Source organism: Stenella coeruleoalba (genome assembly GCF_951394435.1).
Source record: "Stenella coeruleoalba genome assembly, chromosome: 4".
NCBI lineage: Eukaryota > Metazoa > Chordata > Mammalia > Artiodactyla > Delphinidae > Stenella > Stenella coeruleoalba.
The window spans coordinates 4,571,497-4,582,445 of NC_137149.1; the positions used below are offsets into that span (position 1 = coordinate 4,571,497).

Sequence of the window (10,949 nt, forward strand, 5' to 3'; positions counted from 1 at the left end):
CTGGGACTTCACAGACTCCCTGCCTGCCAAAGAAGGTTGGCTTCAGAGTGGCCTGTTGGAAGCCTGTCTCCTGGGCACTGTGTGAAAAAATGGGGTGACGGCAGCTGACCTGTTTAAGCGTTCCAGCACACAGGGCCACTCTCAACTTTATAACATAACTAGACTAAGAACCTCAGAAGGCTTTTGCTTCCCATACTTCATCTAAGGGAGTCTCTTCCTTGTCTCTCATCTTCCCAGGCCATGTATGAAATATGCCCTGGGAAGTGCACCCTTTTGGGGGTAACGCAGCTTTTTTTTTTTTTAGAAGACTTTTTTATTTATTCATTTTATTTATTTAATTTTGGGGGCTGCATTGGGTCTTTGTTGCTGCGCATGGACTTTCTCTAGTTGCAGCCAGTGGGGGGTTACTCTTCATTGCGGCGCGCGGGTTTCTCATTGTGGTGGCTTCTCTTGTTGCGGAGCGCGGGCTCTAGGTGCGCAGGCTTCAGTAGTTGCAGCACGTGGGCTCAGTAGTTGTGGCGCACGGGCTTAGTTGCTCCGTGGCACGTGGGACCTTCCTGGACCAGGGGTTGAACCCGTGTCCTCTGCACTGGCAGGCGGATTCCTAACCACTGCACCACCAAGGAAGTCCCGGTAATGCAGCTCTGGAAGGCTGCTTCCTGCTGCTGCAAGCGCCAGACTCAGGAGTTCCTCCAGACGCTGGACAACTGCAGGATTTGCCGCACCTGGCCTGGAATTCCTTTGGCAATGTCATTTCTTCAATACCCTACGGTGCTTCCTGTCTGTTTACTGTCAGTCAGCTCCAATGCGTGGTAATCACAGACAAAAATCTCATGAAGACTCTGGTTTTCTGTTCAGTGGTCTCTGTGCCCTGTCCTTCCTGGTCCTTTCAGCTCAGTGGTGTCCATGTGAACAAGTGGCTTTGATAGGAAGGTGACAGTTATCATCTGGCCTTTGTACTTGGCTGGCATTCACTGTCTGGGAAAGAACCTTTAAAGGAGATGCTTGAAAAAGATCTTGGGGCCTCGGTCTCATCTCATCTGGAAGACAGTTTCTTCTGGAGCCGTCTCTTATAACTGTTTCAGGTTGGGGTGCAGACATCCTTGCCATTTTCAACCCCAAATGACCAGTAGTGGCGGCCTCTTTGACCTCCTTCAAAGAAGCTACTCAGGAAGCACAGTTGAGTGACGACCTTCAGCTGCTGCTTCTTTGGCTCAATCATGGTGTTCATGCCAAGGCCATGCCCATCCTCCTTCAGAGACTAAGGTCAGGACTAAACTTACAGTGCCTGTCACTCCTGTTTCTCCCGTGGATGAAGCAAGTAAGAGCCTCGGGTGCTAAATCTCACGACAAGTTTCCATAACGCTCTCCACCCCCAAGCCCTCTCCTGGGCCTGTAGGAGCTAGTGAGCCATTGCTAGCGTGTACCCGGCTTCCCGCCCTCCACCCGACCTTGCTGCTTGCTGGACTGTCCACGGAGAATTAGGCAAACTTTGTACTCAGGCCTGTGGAGGGAAAGCTGCTCATTTCTCTGCGTTCCTCACGTATGCTCAGGAGTTGGGGCCAGCCTCCTCCCCTGGCAGTGGCTACACTACCTTGTCCTCCCTCTTGTCTAATGTGACATGCCTTTGGAGCCTTGCTGCTCATCTGAACGCCCTCTTCCTTTGTCGTCCTCCAACCCCCCTCCTCCAACCCACTGGATTCCCCTCGTTCATTGCAGGCTTTCCCAGCTGGCTCCTGGCTCTCCTCCCGCCCCATATCCTGCCGCCATCATCCTAGGTGAGTTCCACGCTCACACGGCCACCATTCCACACCTGGGCCCCCAGGTCCTTGGCCTCTTCATATCCAATAAGCAACTCGATGCCCCTTGGCCACTCATTCCCAAGGGTGACTTAGGGCTTGTTACTGCCCCCAATCTGCTCGGTACCTGCTCGGCCCTCCTCTTTTCTGACCCCATCCTTCCATCGCTTTCACTACAGTCGCAACCACCCTTTTTATTTTTTAAATAAGTATATTTATTTATAAATTTATTTATTTATTTTTGGCTGTGCGGGGTCTTTGTTGCCGCGCGCAGGCTTTCTCTAGTTGCGGCGAGCGGCAGCTACTCTTCGTTGTGGTGCACGTGCTTCTCAGCGCAGTGGCTTCTCTTGTTGCGGAGCACGGGCTCTAGGTGCGCGGGCTTCAGTAGTTGTGGCACGTGGGCTCGGTAGTTGTGGCTCGCGGGCTTTAGAGCGCAGGTTCAGTAGTTGTGGTGCACAGACTTAGTTGCTCCGCGGCATGTGGGTTCTTCCCAGACCAGGGCTCGAACCCGTGTCCCCTGCATTGGCAGGTGGATTCTTAACCACTGCACCACCAGGGCAGCCCCTGGCACCCTTTGTAAATTTATTTATTTATTTTTGGCTGTGTTGGGTCTTTGTTTCTGTGCGTGGGCTTTCTCCAGTCGTGGCGAGCGGGGCCACGCTTCATCGCGGTGTGCGGGCCTCTCACTGTCACGGCCTCTCCCATTGCGGAGCACAGGCTCCAGACGCGCAGACTCAGTAGTTGTGGCTCCCAGGCCTAGCCGCTCCGCGGCATGTGGGATCCTCCCAGACCGGGGCACGAATCCGTGTCCCCTGCACTGGCAGGCGGACTCTTAACCACTGCGCCACCAGGGAAGCCCGGCACCCTTTTTAAAACCTCACTGGGCCCTCAGCTCCCTTGAACGGCTTTCTTCTGCAGCTCCCCTGCTCTGCACTTCTCCAGCATCCACTTACTGTGCACGGTCATGGCTGCAATAACGCCCTCAACACAACCCCAACCTCTTACTCCTGTTTCCTTTTATTTCCCCTCCACTCCTCTCTGTCAAAAATGCAGCCCTTACAAAAATAAACAAATGGGACCTAATGAAATTTAAAAGCTTTTGCACAGCAAAGGAGGCCATAAACAAGATGAAAAGACAACCCTCAGAATAGGAGAAAATATTTGCAAACAAATCAACTGACAAAGGATTAATCTCCAAAATATACAAGCAGCTCATGCAACTCAATATCAAAAAAACAAACAACCCAATCCAAAAATGGGCAGAACACCTAAGTAGACATTTCTCCAAAGAAGATATACAGATTGCCAACAAACACACGAAAGGATGCTCAACATCACTAATCATTAGTGAAATGAAAATCAAAACTACAATGAGAGGGCTTCCCTGGTGGCGCAGTGGTTGAGAGTCCACCTGCCGATGCAGGGGACATGGGTTCGTGCCCCGGTCTGGGAAGACCCCACATGCCGCGGAGCGGCTGGGCCCGTGAGCCATGGCGGCTGAGCCATGTGCGTCCAGAGCCAGTGCTCCGCAATGGGAGAGGCCACAACAGTGAGAGGCCCGCTTACCGCAGAAAAAAACAAAAAACAAAAAACTACAATAAGGTATCACCTCACACCTGTCAGAATGGCCATCATCAAAAAATCTACAAACAATAAATGCTGGAGAGGGTATGGAGAAAAGGGAACCCTCTTGCACCGTTGGTGGGAATGTAAATTGATACAGCCACTATGGAGAACAGTATGGAGGTTCCTTAAAAAACTACAAATAGAACTACCATACGACCCAGCAATCCCACTACTGGGCATATACCCTGAGAAAACCATAATTCAAAAAGAGTCATGTACCACAATGTTCATCGCAGCTCTATTTACAATAGCCAGGACATGGAAGCAACCTAAGTGTCCATCGACAGACGAATGGATAAAGAAGGTGTGGCACATAGATACAATGGAATATTACTCAGCCATAAAACGAAACGAAATTGAGTTATTTGTAGTGAGGTGGATGGACCTAGAGTCTGTCATACAGAGTGAAGTAAGTCAGAAAGAGAAAAACAAATACCATATGCTAACACATATATATGGAATCTAAAAAAAAAAACCAAGTGGTTCTGAAGAACCTAGGGGCAGGACAGGAATAAAGATGCAGACGTAGGGAATGGACTTGAGGACACGGGGAGGGAGAAGGGTAAGCTGGGACGAAGTGAGAGAGTGGCATGGACATTTATACACTACCAAATGTAAAATAGATAGCTAGTGGGAAGCAGCCGCATAGCACAGGGAGATCAGCTCGGTGCTTTGTGACCACGTAGAGGGGTGGGATAGGGAGGGTGGGAGGGAGGGAGACGCAAGAGGGAGGAGATATGGGGATACATGTATAGGTATAGCTGATTCACTTTGTTATACAGCAGAAACTAACACACCATTGTAAAGCAATTATGCTCCAATAAAGATGTTAAAAAAAATGCAGCCCTTGATCATTTGGGAGTTGCTAGGGACCATCACCAGTGAGGCTGCAGGAAAGTCCAAGGCTTGGGGGAGTCCAGTCTCAACTGTTATAGGTGGTAAAGAAACGTTCTTTGAAGAGGCAAAAAATACAGGTGAGTTTGGGAATAACAGAATGGGAGGATTTGTGAATCACAGAGAGTTTGAAGGAAGGAGGAATAGGGATATAAATCAGGAGAAAGGAACTACAGAGCACTACGGGGATCAGAGAAGGGGAAAATAGAAGTGACCGGGGGAGGGTCTTACTTTGGGCAGCGACTGAAGCAAGCCCTGTTTGCATTTATAGTTATCTGGCTACAGTGTTAAGCAGATAACAAATCCCCCCTTATCTCTGGAAGATGGTGGAATCTCGTGTTTATCGGCTGCCTGGAAGGGGGAGGGTGAAGTTGGGCTTTCTTTTGCCTTGGAGTCATTAGAGGGCAGAGGAGGGGCTTCCCTGGGGGTCCTCCGTACTTCCAATGCAAGGGGCTCGGGTTTGATCCCTGGTCGGGGAACTAAGATCCCACTTGCCATGCGGCGCGGCCACAAAAAAAAAAAAAAAAAAAAGAGGGCAGAGGAGAGCAAACAGCTACGAATGAATGAGTAAGAAAGATCATTTTTCAGACAATGCCCTGAGCTAGTGGGACGTGTGATGAAAAGTGAGGATATAGGCCTCAGAGAGAAGGACAAGCCTTTCACCCAACACAGGATAGGAAAAGGATGAAAGTACCAGTCATCTCAGTCTCGGTTGTGTCATCCTAACAAAAAATACCCAGATCTCAGGGACTTAAAACAACGCAGGTTCTTCCTTGTTGGTGCTGCCTGTTCATCACTGGTTGGCAAGGAGCACCACCATCTTGAAGGTTGTTGGTCCCTGTGTCAGAAGAGAACCTTGGAGGGTCTCATGTTGGAGGCTGTGGCTTGGATGTGACTGTATGTTACTTTCCCTCACAATTCACGGCTAGAATGACTGACACACACACACACACACACACACACACACACCACCACCACCACCACCACCACCACCACCACCACCACCACCACCACCACCACCGGGGGGCAAGGGAGTACAATCCGACTAGACGTGTGAAAGACGAGGAATTGGAATTTATTTGGTGAACAGCACTCACGATACCTCCGGCATTTTTACCGCAGATGAGCTTTATCCAGAAGTCATACAGAATGCCAGGGATGGAAATGAACCTCAGAGACAAGCCAGTACCTGCCCAAGATCACACAGAGAGCAGGCTGCCTGGGGGCCAGGTCTCCTGTTTCCCAGCCCCCTGGACTCCCGAGGTTTTATCTCTGGCTCTGGCAAGGTTAGAAACACTTTAGACTCACTCCCTTCACCTGGAGTCAGACTTTCACTAATGCTGCCCACGCCCCCGGCCCCAGAGGTGAATGTGTCCGTGGCTGTTGCCAGTCCTACTGTAGTGTCCACTAGAGTTAAATCGGCTTTCTTCCCAGGGGTCATCTCAGCTGATGAAACCAGACGCAGAAGCCTCTTTAGCACTACTTTGTGATCTCCTGGGCCTGATTCTCATCAAGGGGGGGGACCAGCAGATTTTGAGCATTCCGCACACTTTGCCTCCATCCGTATCTCTTCGGAGGTTGTTACATAATACCTGGTTTCTCTCTTCCTGCCTCCCCAGACCTCCACGCTCCCACAGCCCCCGTGCTTCTTTCTGTAATAGCGCTTTGATACAAGAGGACACTTGTCACATCGGAGCAAAGATAGACCTCAGCTTCATGGGGCCTCTGCTGTGTCAGGAACCTGTCCAAGAACCGCAACAGGCCTTTCTGCACAGCTTTCCATGACCTACCTCTGAACAGCCAGGACACGGAGAGAGCCTGGGGCCCATGAGGGACATATGGGTCTGTAATAAAAATGCTGGCAACTCTAGCTAGACTCAATTTAATATTATACAGCCCGGTAAGACTGCCTCTCAGAATGGATCCTTACCACATTCTTTGCTTAGAAAACACAAGATTCAGTCGCTCCTCCAGCTGCTAGCAAGCCGAGACTGATTTCAGGAGCTGGGGAAATTGGGCATTGTTGGCTGCATTGCAATTGTTACTGAAATCACAAGGAAGAGGAATTAAGGAGTGAAAATAATCTAGGACGATAGTTCTCAAACACTTCTGGGTGTGTAAGAATCACCCCTGAATACTTATAGTACAATGAAGGACATGCAGCCAGTAAAAAAAGAATGCGGGTCTGGATGTTCAGCTAGGGTTAACTTGCAAACTATAGTTTTAAGTGGGGGAAAAAAAAAAATTCACAGGTGTGTTTCTACTTACGTACAAAAAAGATTGGAGAGTTATATATGTACATGTGCAAACACACAGTATTTGCAAGGATATACAAGACACTGGTGAATGGCTGTCTTCCTAGGATGCTAGGGAGAAGAGGGGATCACTTTTTTTTTTTAAGAAGATGTTGGGGGTAGTTTATTAATTAATTAATTAATTTTTGCTGTGTTGGGTCTTCGTTTCTGTGCGAGGGCTTTCTCTAGTTGCGGCGAGCGGGGGCCACTCTTCATTGCGGTGCGCGGGCCTCTCACTGTCGCGGCCCTCTCACTGTCGCGGCCTCTCTTGTTGCGGAGCACAGGCTCCAGACGCGCAGGCTCAGTACTTGTGGCTCACAGGCCTAGTTGCTCCGCGGCATGTGGGATCCTCCCAGACCAGGGCTCAAACCCGTGTGCCCTGCATGAGCAGGCGGATTCTCAACCACTGCGCCACCAGGGAAGCCCGGGATCACTTTTTTTTCTTTTGAATTCTGTGCCATTTGTATTATATCTTTTAAAAATAAATTACCAAATGAAATGTGGGATCCTGAGACAGAAAAAAAGAATTACTGGAAAACTAGTGAAATAAGAACGAAGTGTAGTCTACTTAGCACAGGTCCTACTTTTGGCAAATGTAGCTTTTTTGGTGGTTGTTTTTCCTGGTTCTTTATTCATCATATCCACTCCTCCCCACTGCTGGCTTTTTCTCCTACTGTTCCCTATGTGTGGGATGTCCCCCATTCTCTCCTCCTCCTTGGAAGCTGTACCCGTCCTTCAAGGCCAAGGTCACCAGTTACTTGCTCTGAAATACTTTCCTTGCCTTCCCCCACTCAGTGCTCTAAGACATGGTATCCAGCTTGGGACAGACACATGGTTACTACTGTGTCACACTTGCTAGCAGCTGGATTCCCAGGAAGCAGACTTTACGGTGAAAACTAGCATACAGGTTAAGTTCTGAGGGATGCTCAACTGTAAACACAGAGGACTGGAGGGCCGACTGTACTATGTCATCTGACATAATGAACTTGAGCAGCCCTGGATTTTGGTATCTGTGGGAAGCGGGGGGGGTCCTGGAACCAACCCACTGCTGATAGGAGGGACAACTGCGTGCTCTTTCCTCAGCCAGTTTCCACAGCAGCACGAGAGATGAACCTTCCCTATGATCAAGGCTTACTGAGAGCCTCCAAAACCATAAGAAATTCTCCCCCCATTTAACGAAGATAACATTCAAGGAGAAAAATTTCATTTTTAAAGAAACAATATTTCTCAGTCAATAACCTTTTAAGCCTTGTCTTCTCAAGCAAATGAATACTTTTATTAACATGGTAAAATTTTTTTTAAACACACGGTAGGGTTTTGACCTCAAATACTTGTCAGGTCTGCTACTGAAATGAACTTACAGCTAGACAACTTATGAATCTTGAAGACACCTAGTCCCTGTGCAGTTTAGGGTCCAAAACAGACAGCCCTTGCTTTTCTTCCCCAGACCCTCAAGGGCCTTTGCAAATATCGCTTTTATTTTATGTCCAGAATCCCCTGAAATGCATCAGGATATTACATCGATTACACAGAATACCAAGACCTATCTCGTCTCCTAGTCTAGGTTCCATGTCACATAAAGCTGAGTTACGTTGTCCAAACAATCTGACCAGACAAGTTACATCAGTGTGCCGCATAAAACCTAAAATTTGAACAAAATACATCTCTCCTCCTTTGGTCTCACATAGAAATTAAAGTCCCCAAACACACCACCATCCCGCAGCCCTTCTTTTGGTTCATCAGTCCCAGCCAGATCAGCCCCCTCCTCATTCCCAATTGAAGTCTGGTCCGTTCTTCAGCTTCGTTGGCAATCGCTGCATGGAGTCGTCTTCCAGAAATAATGCATTTCCTTCAACACCTTCAGAGCCGGAGAACTCCAACTGAGTCTCATCTGTTACACACAGACCCAAAGTTCCAGGGAGCTATCAGGTCACACAAGAAAGAGCAAAGCACCTCAAAAATTTAGAAATAACGAAAGCCCAGGAACAAATGTGACTGCTGCAACAGCTTACAATCTAGGCCCTAATTCTTGTGAGAGCATTTTCCAAATCAAAGGTACCTCCCCAAACAAAAACAATTAACAGTCAAAACTCATACTGAGGTCATTAACCACAGACCATAGCAGAAACGTAGTGTGAGGACAGAGTGTAGACAGAGAAAAAAAGAGAAAACAAAAGGCTCTCTGGTTTCAGCTTCTCCAGGGTGTCAGCCAATCTCCATCAGTTGACCAGAATCCACTGGCTGTAAACCTGAAGTGCAATTGGGAGAAACTCATCATTAGCAAGTGAGAAAACCCTCACAAACTCAGCCTCGCAGGACACCACCTCTTCTGCATGCCACCTGACCCCTTCCAGTCTTCCAGCAAAGTCTGGAAGCGTCCAATAATGGCCTTCCCTCTGACAATTCTGTATTTCTACCCCCCTTTGCTCAATGGCCTGTACCGTGATTTTGTTATTACCCTACAGTTATCCTACTGATCGTGACCTTTGGTTTCAACCAAACACGTACAAGCCAAAACCAACCAACCAACCAATGTGTTCCCCAAATAACCAGAGACGTAACAAAAATAAATAAACGGTACCCACTAACACCTCCTAAAATGAAAATTGAGCACGCTTTTATTCTCTTCTCCCAACTCCCATCCCCCGCGGATCCTTAGTAAATAAACGTCCCCGAAGCTGACCCAAGCGTCGGGCGACGCCTGCGACCTCCGCGCGGCTCCCGCCGGTCCCCGCCTTACCGCCGACCCTCCTTCAGGACGACTCGCTCTTCTCTATCCGCCGGACCAGCTCCACCAGCATCTCTGCCATCTTCGCGATCTCCTTGGCCTTCTCCTCCGCCTTCTCGCACCGTTTGGTCCCTCTGCCCTCGACTCCGTCGTCCGCGTTCTGCAGATGGTTGAGCGCGCTCTCCTCCGAGGCCTCCACCTGCGTCTTGATCTGGATGAGCATACTATCCATCTCCCACAGCTTGCTCCGGTTCCGCAGGTAGGCTCTCCCGTGCTCGCGGCTCAGCGCCGCGATGTCCTCGCGCATCTCGTTGATGACCGGGAGCAGGAACTGCTCGAAGTCCTCCTCGGGCTCCAGCACCTCCACCTCCTCCGGCTCTGCCAGCTCCACGATGTCCAAGGGCCGCATCTTCCCCCGCTATTCCGGAACCGCAGGACACAAGTCGGCTGCAGAGAGAAAATGGAGACTCGCTATGCTTACCAACACACTTCCAGAATATTCTTTAAAACTTTTACCCCTTTTAAACTTTTAGCCTCACAGAAGCCACGGAATCAAGCGACTTACGAGCAAAGAACCGGAGGACAAAATGGAGTCGCGGCCGTCAACCAGCGCCCTGCGTGTTGCGGCCCCTTTCACGACACGGCCGTGCCTCTTTACGGTCACGCCGCTGGTAGAACTAGGTGCGGGCGCGCGCACGTCAATAGAGGGCGACGCAATCCGCTCTACCACGGCCGCGCGCGCACACACCCACACCCACGCGCGCGCGCACGCTCTCCCTTTTCCTCCCCTCCTCCTACTCCTCCGCGCTGCGCCCCTCCGCTACTCACCCCCGCGCGGACGTGAATGCACGAGCTCTCTTATCCCCCTCCCCCTTCACCCCGTGCTGCTCGCCTCCGCTACCCACGCACGCGCGGACGCGCACGCACGAACTCCCTTATCCCCCTCCCCTTTCACCCTTGCGGTGCGCCTAACGGCTACCCCACGCGCGTACGCGCGCACTCTCATATTGCCCCTCCCGCTTCACCCTCGTCCTGAGCCTGGACGCTACCCTGGCTTTGGAGGTGAGCCCTCTGGTGCTCCCTCCTCCTAAAGGGTTTCCATCTTTTGAAGATGTCAACGCTGTCTTCCTACAGTAAACGGGGACAGCCCTACGTAATAATGTACTCAAAGTATGTGACATTCCTGGTCCATCGCTGATAGCCCCATCCTGTTTACTACCACGACTGGACCCCTCCCTAATGTCTTACTGGCTTATTTTCTTTTCTCTTTTTTTTAAAAAAAATATATTTTTATTTTATTTTAGGCTGCGTTGGGTTTCCATTGCTGCGCGCAGGTCTTTCTCTAGTTGAGGCGAGCGGGGGCTGTTCTTTGTTGCGGTTGCGCGGGCTTCTCATTGCGGTGGCTTCTCTTGTTGCGGAGAACGGGTTCTAGGCACACGGGCTTCAGTAGTTGTGGCACGCGGGCTCAGTAGTTATGGCTGGCGGGCTCTAGAGCACAGGCCAGTAGTTGTGGCACACGGGCTTAGTTGCTCCGCAGCGTGTGGGATCCTTCCCGGACCAGGGCTCGAACACGTGTCCTCTGCACTGGTAGGCGGATTCTTAACCACT

The 10,949-nt window shown here is 50.1% G+C and overlaps 1 protein-coding gene across 2 annotated transcripts; it reads right to left on the reverse strand.

Moving 5' to 3' along the window:
• Window positions 1–7,843: 7,843 nt before the first annotated feature.
• LOC307185403 (MORF4 family-associated protein 1) lies at window positions 7,844–10,044 on the reverse strand. 2 transcript variants are annotated; one of them, XM_079919631.1, is made up of 3 exons: window positions 9,907–10,044; window positions 9,354–9,788; window positions 7,844–8,862 (listed from the first exon to the last, which is right to left on the reverse strand). In XM_079919631.1, the coding sequence occupies exon 2, from the start codon at window positions 9,748–9,750 to the stop codon at window positions 9,367–9,369; it is 384 nt and encodes a 127-aa protein (XP_079775757.1). In that variant the 5' UTR covers window positions 9,751–9,788; window positions 9,907–10,044; the 3' UTR covers window positions 7,844–8,862; window positions 9,354–9,366. The 2 variants fall into 2 exon arrangements, with proteins under 2 accessions (XP_079775757.1, XP_079775756.1); XM_079919630.1 differs by lacking the exon at window positions 9,907–10,044 and having other exon boundaries at window positions 9,354–9,884.
• Window positions 10,045–10,949: the final 905 nt, after the last annotated feature.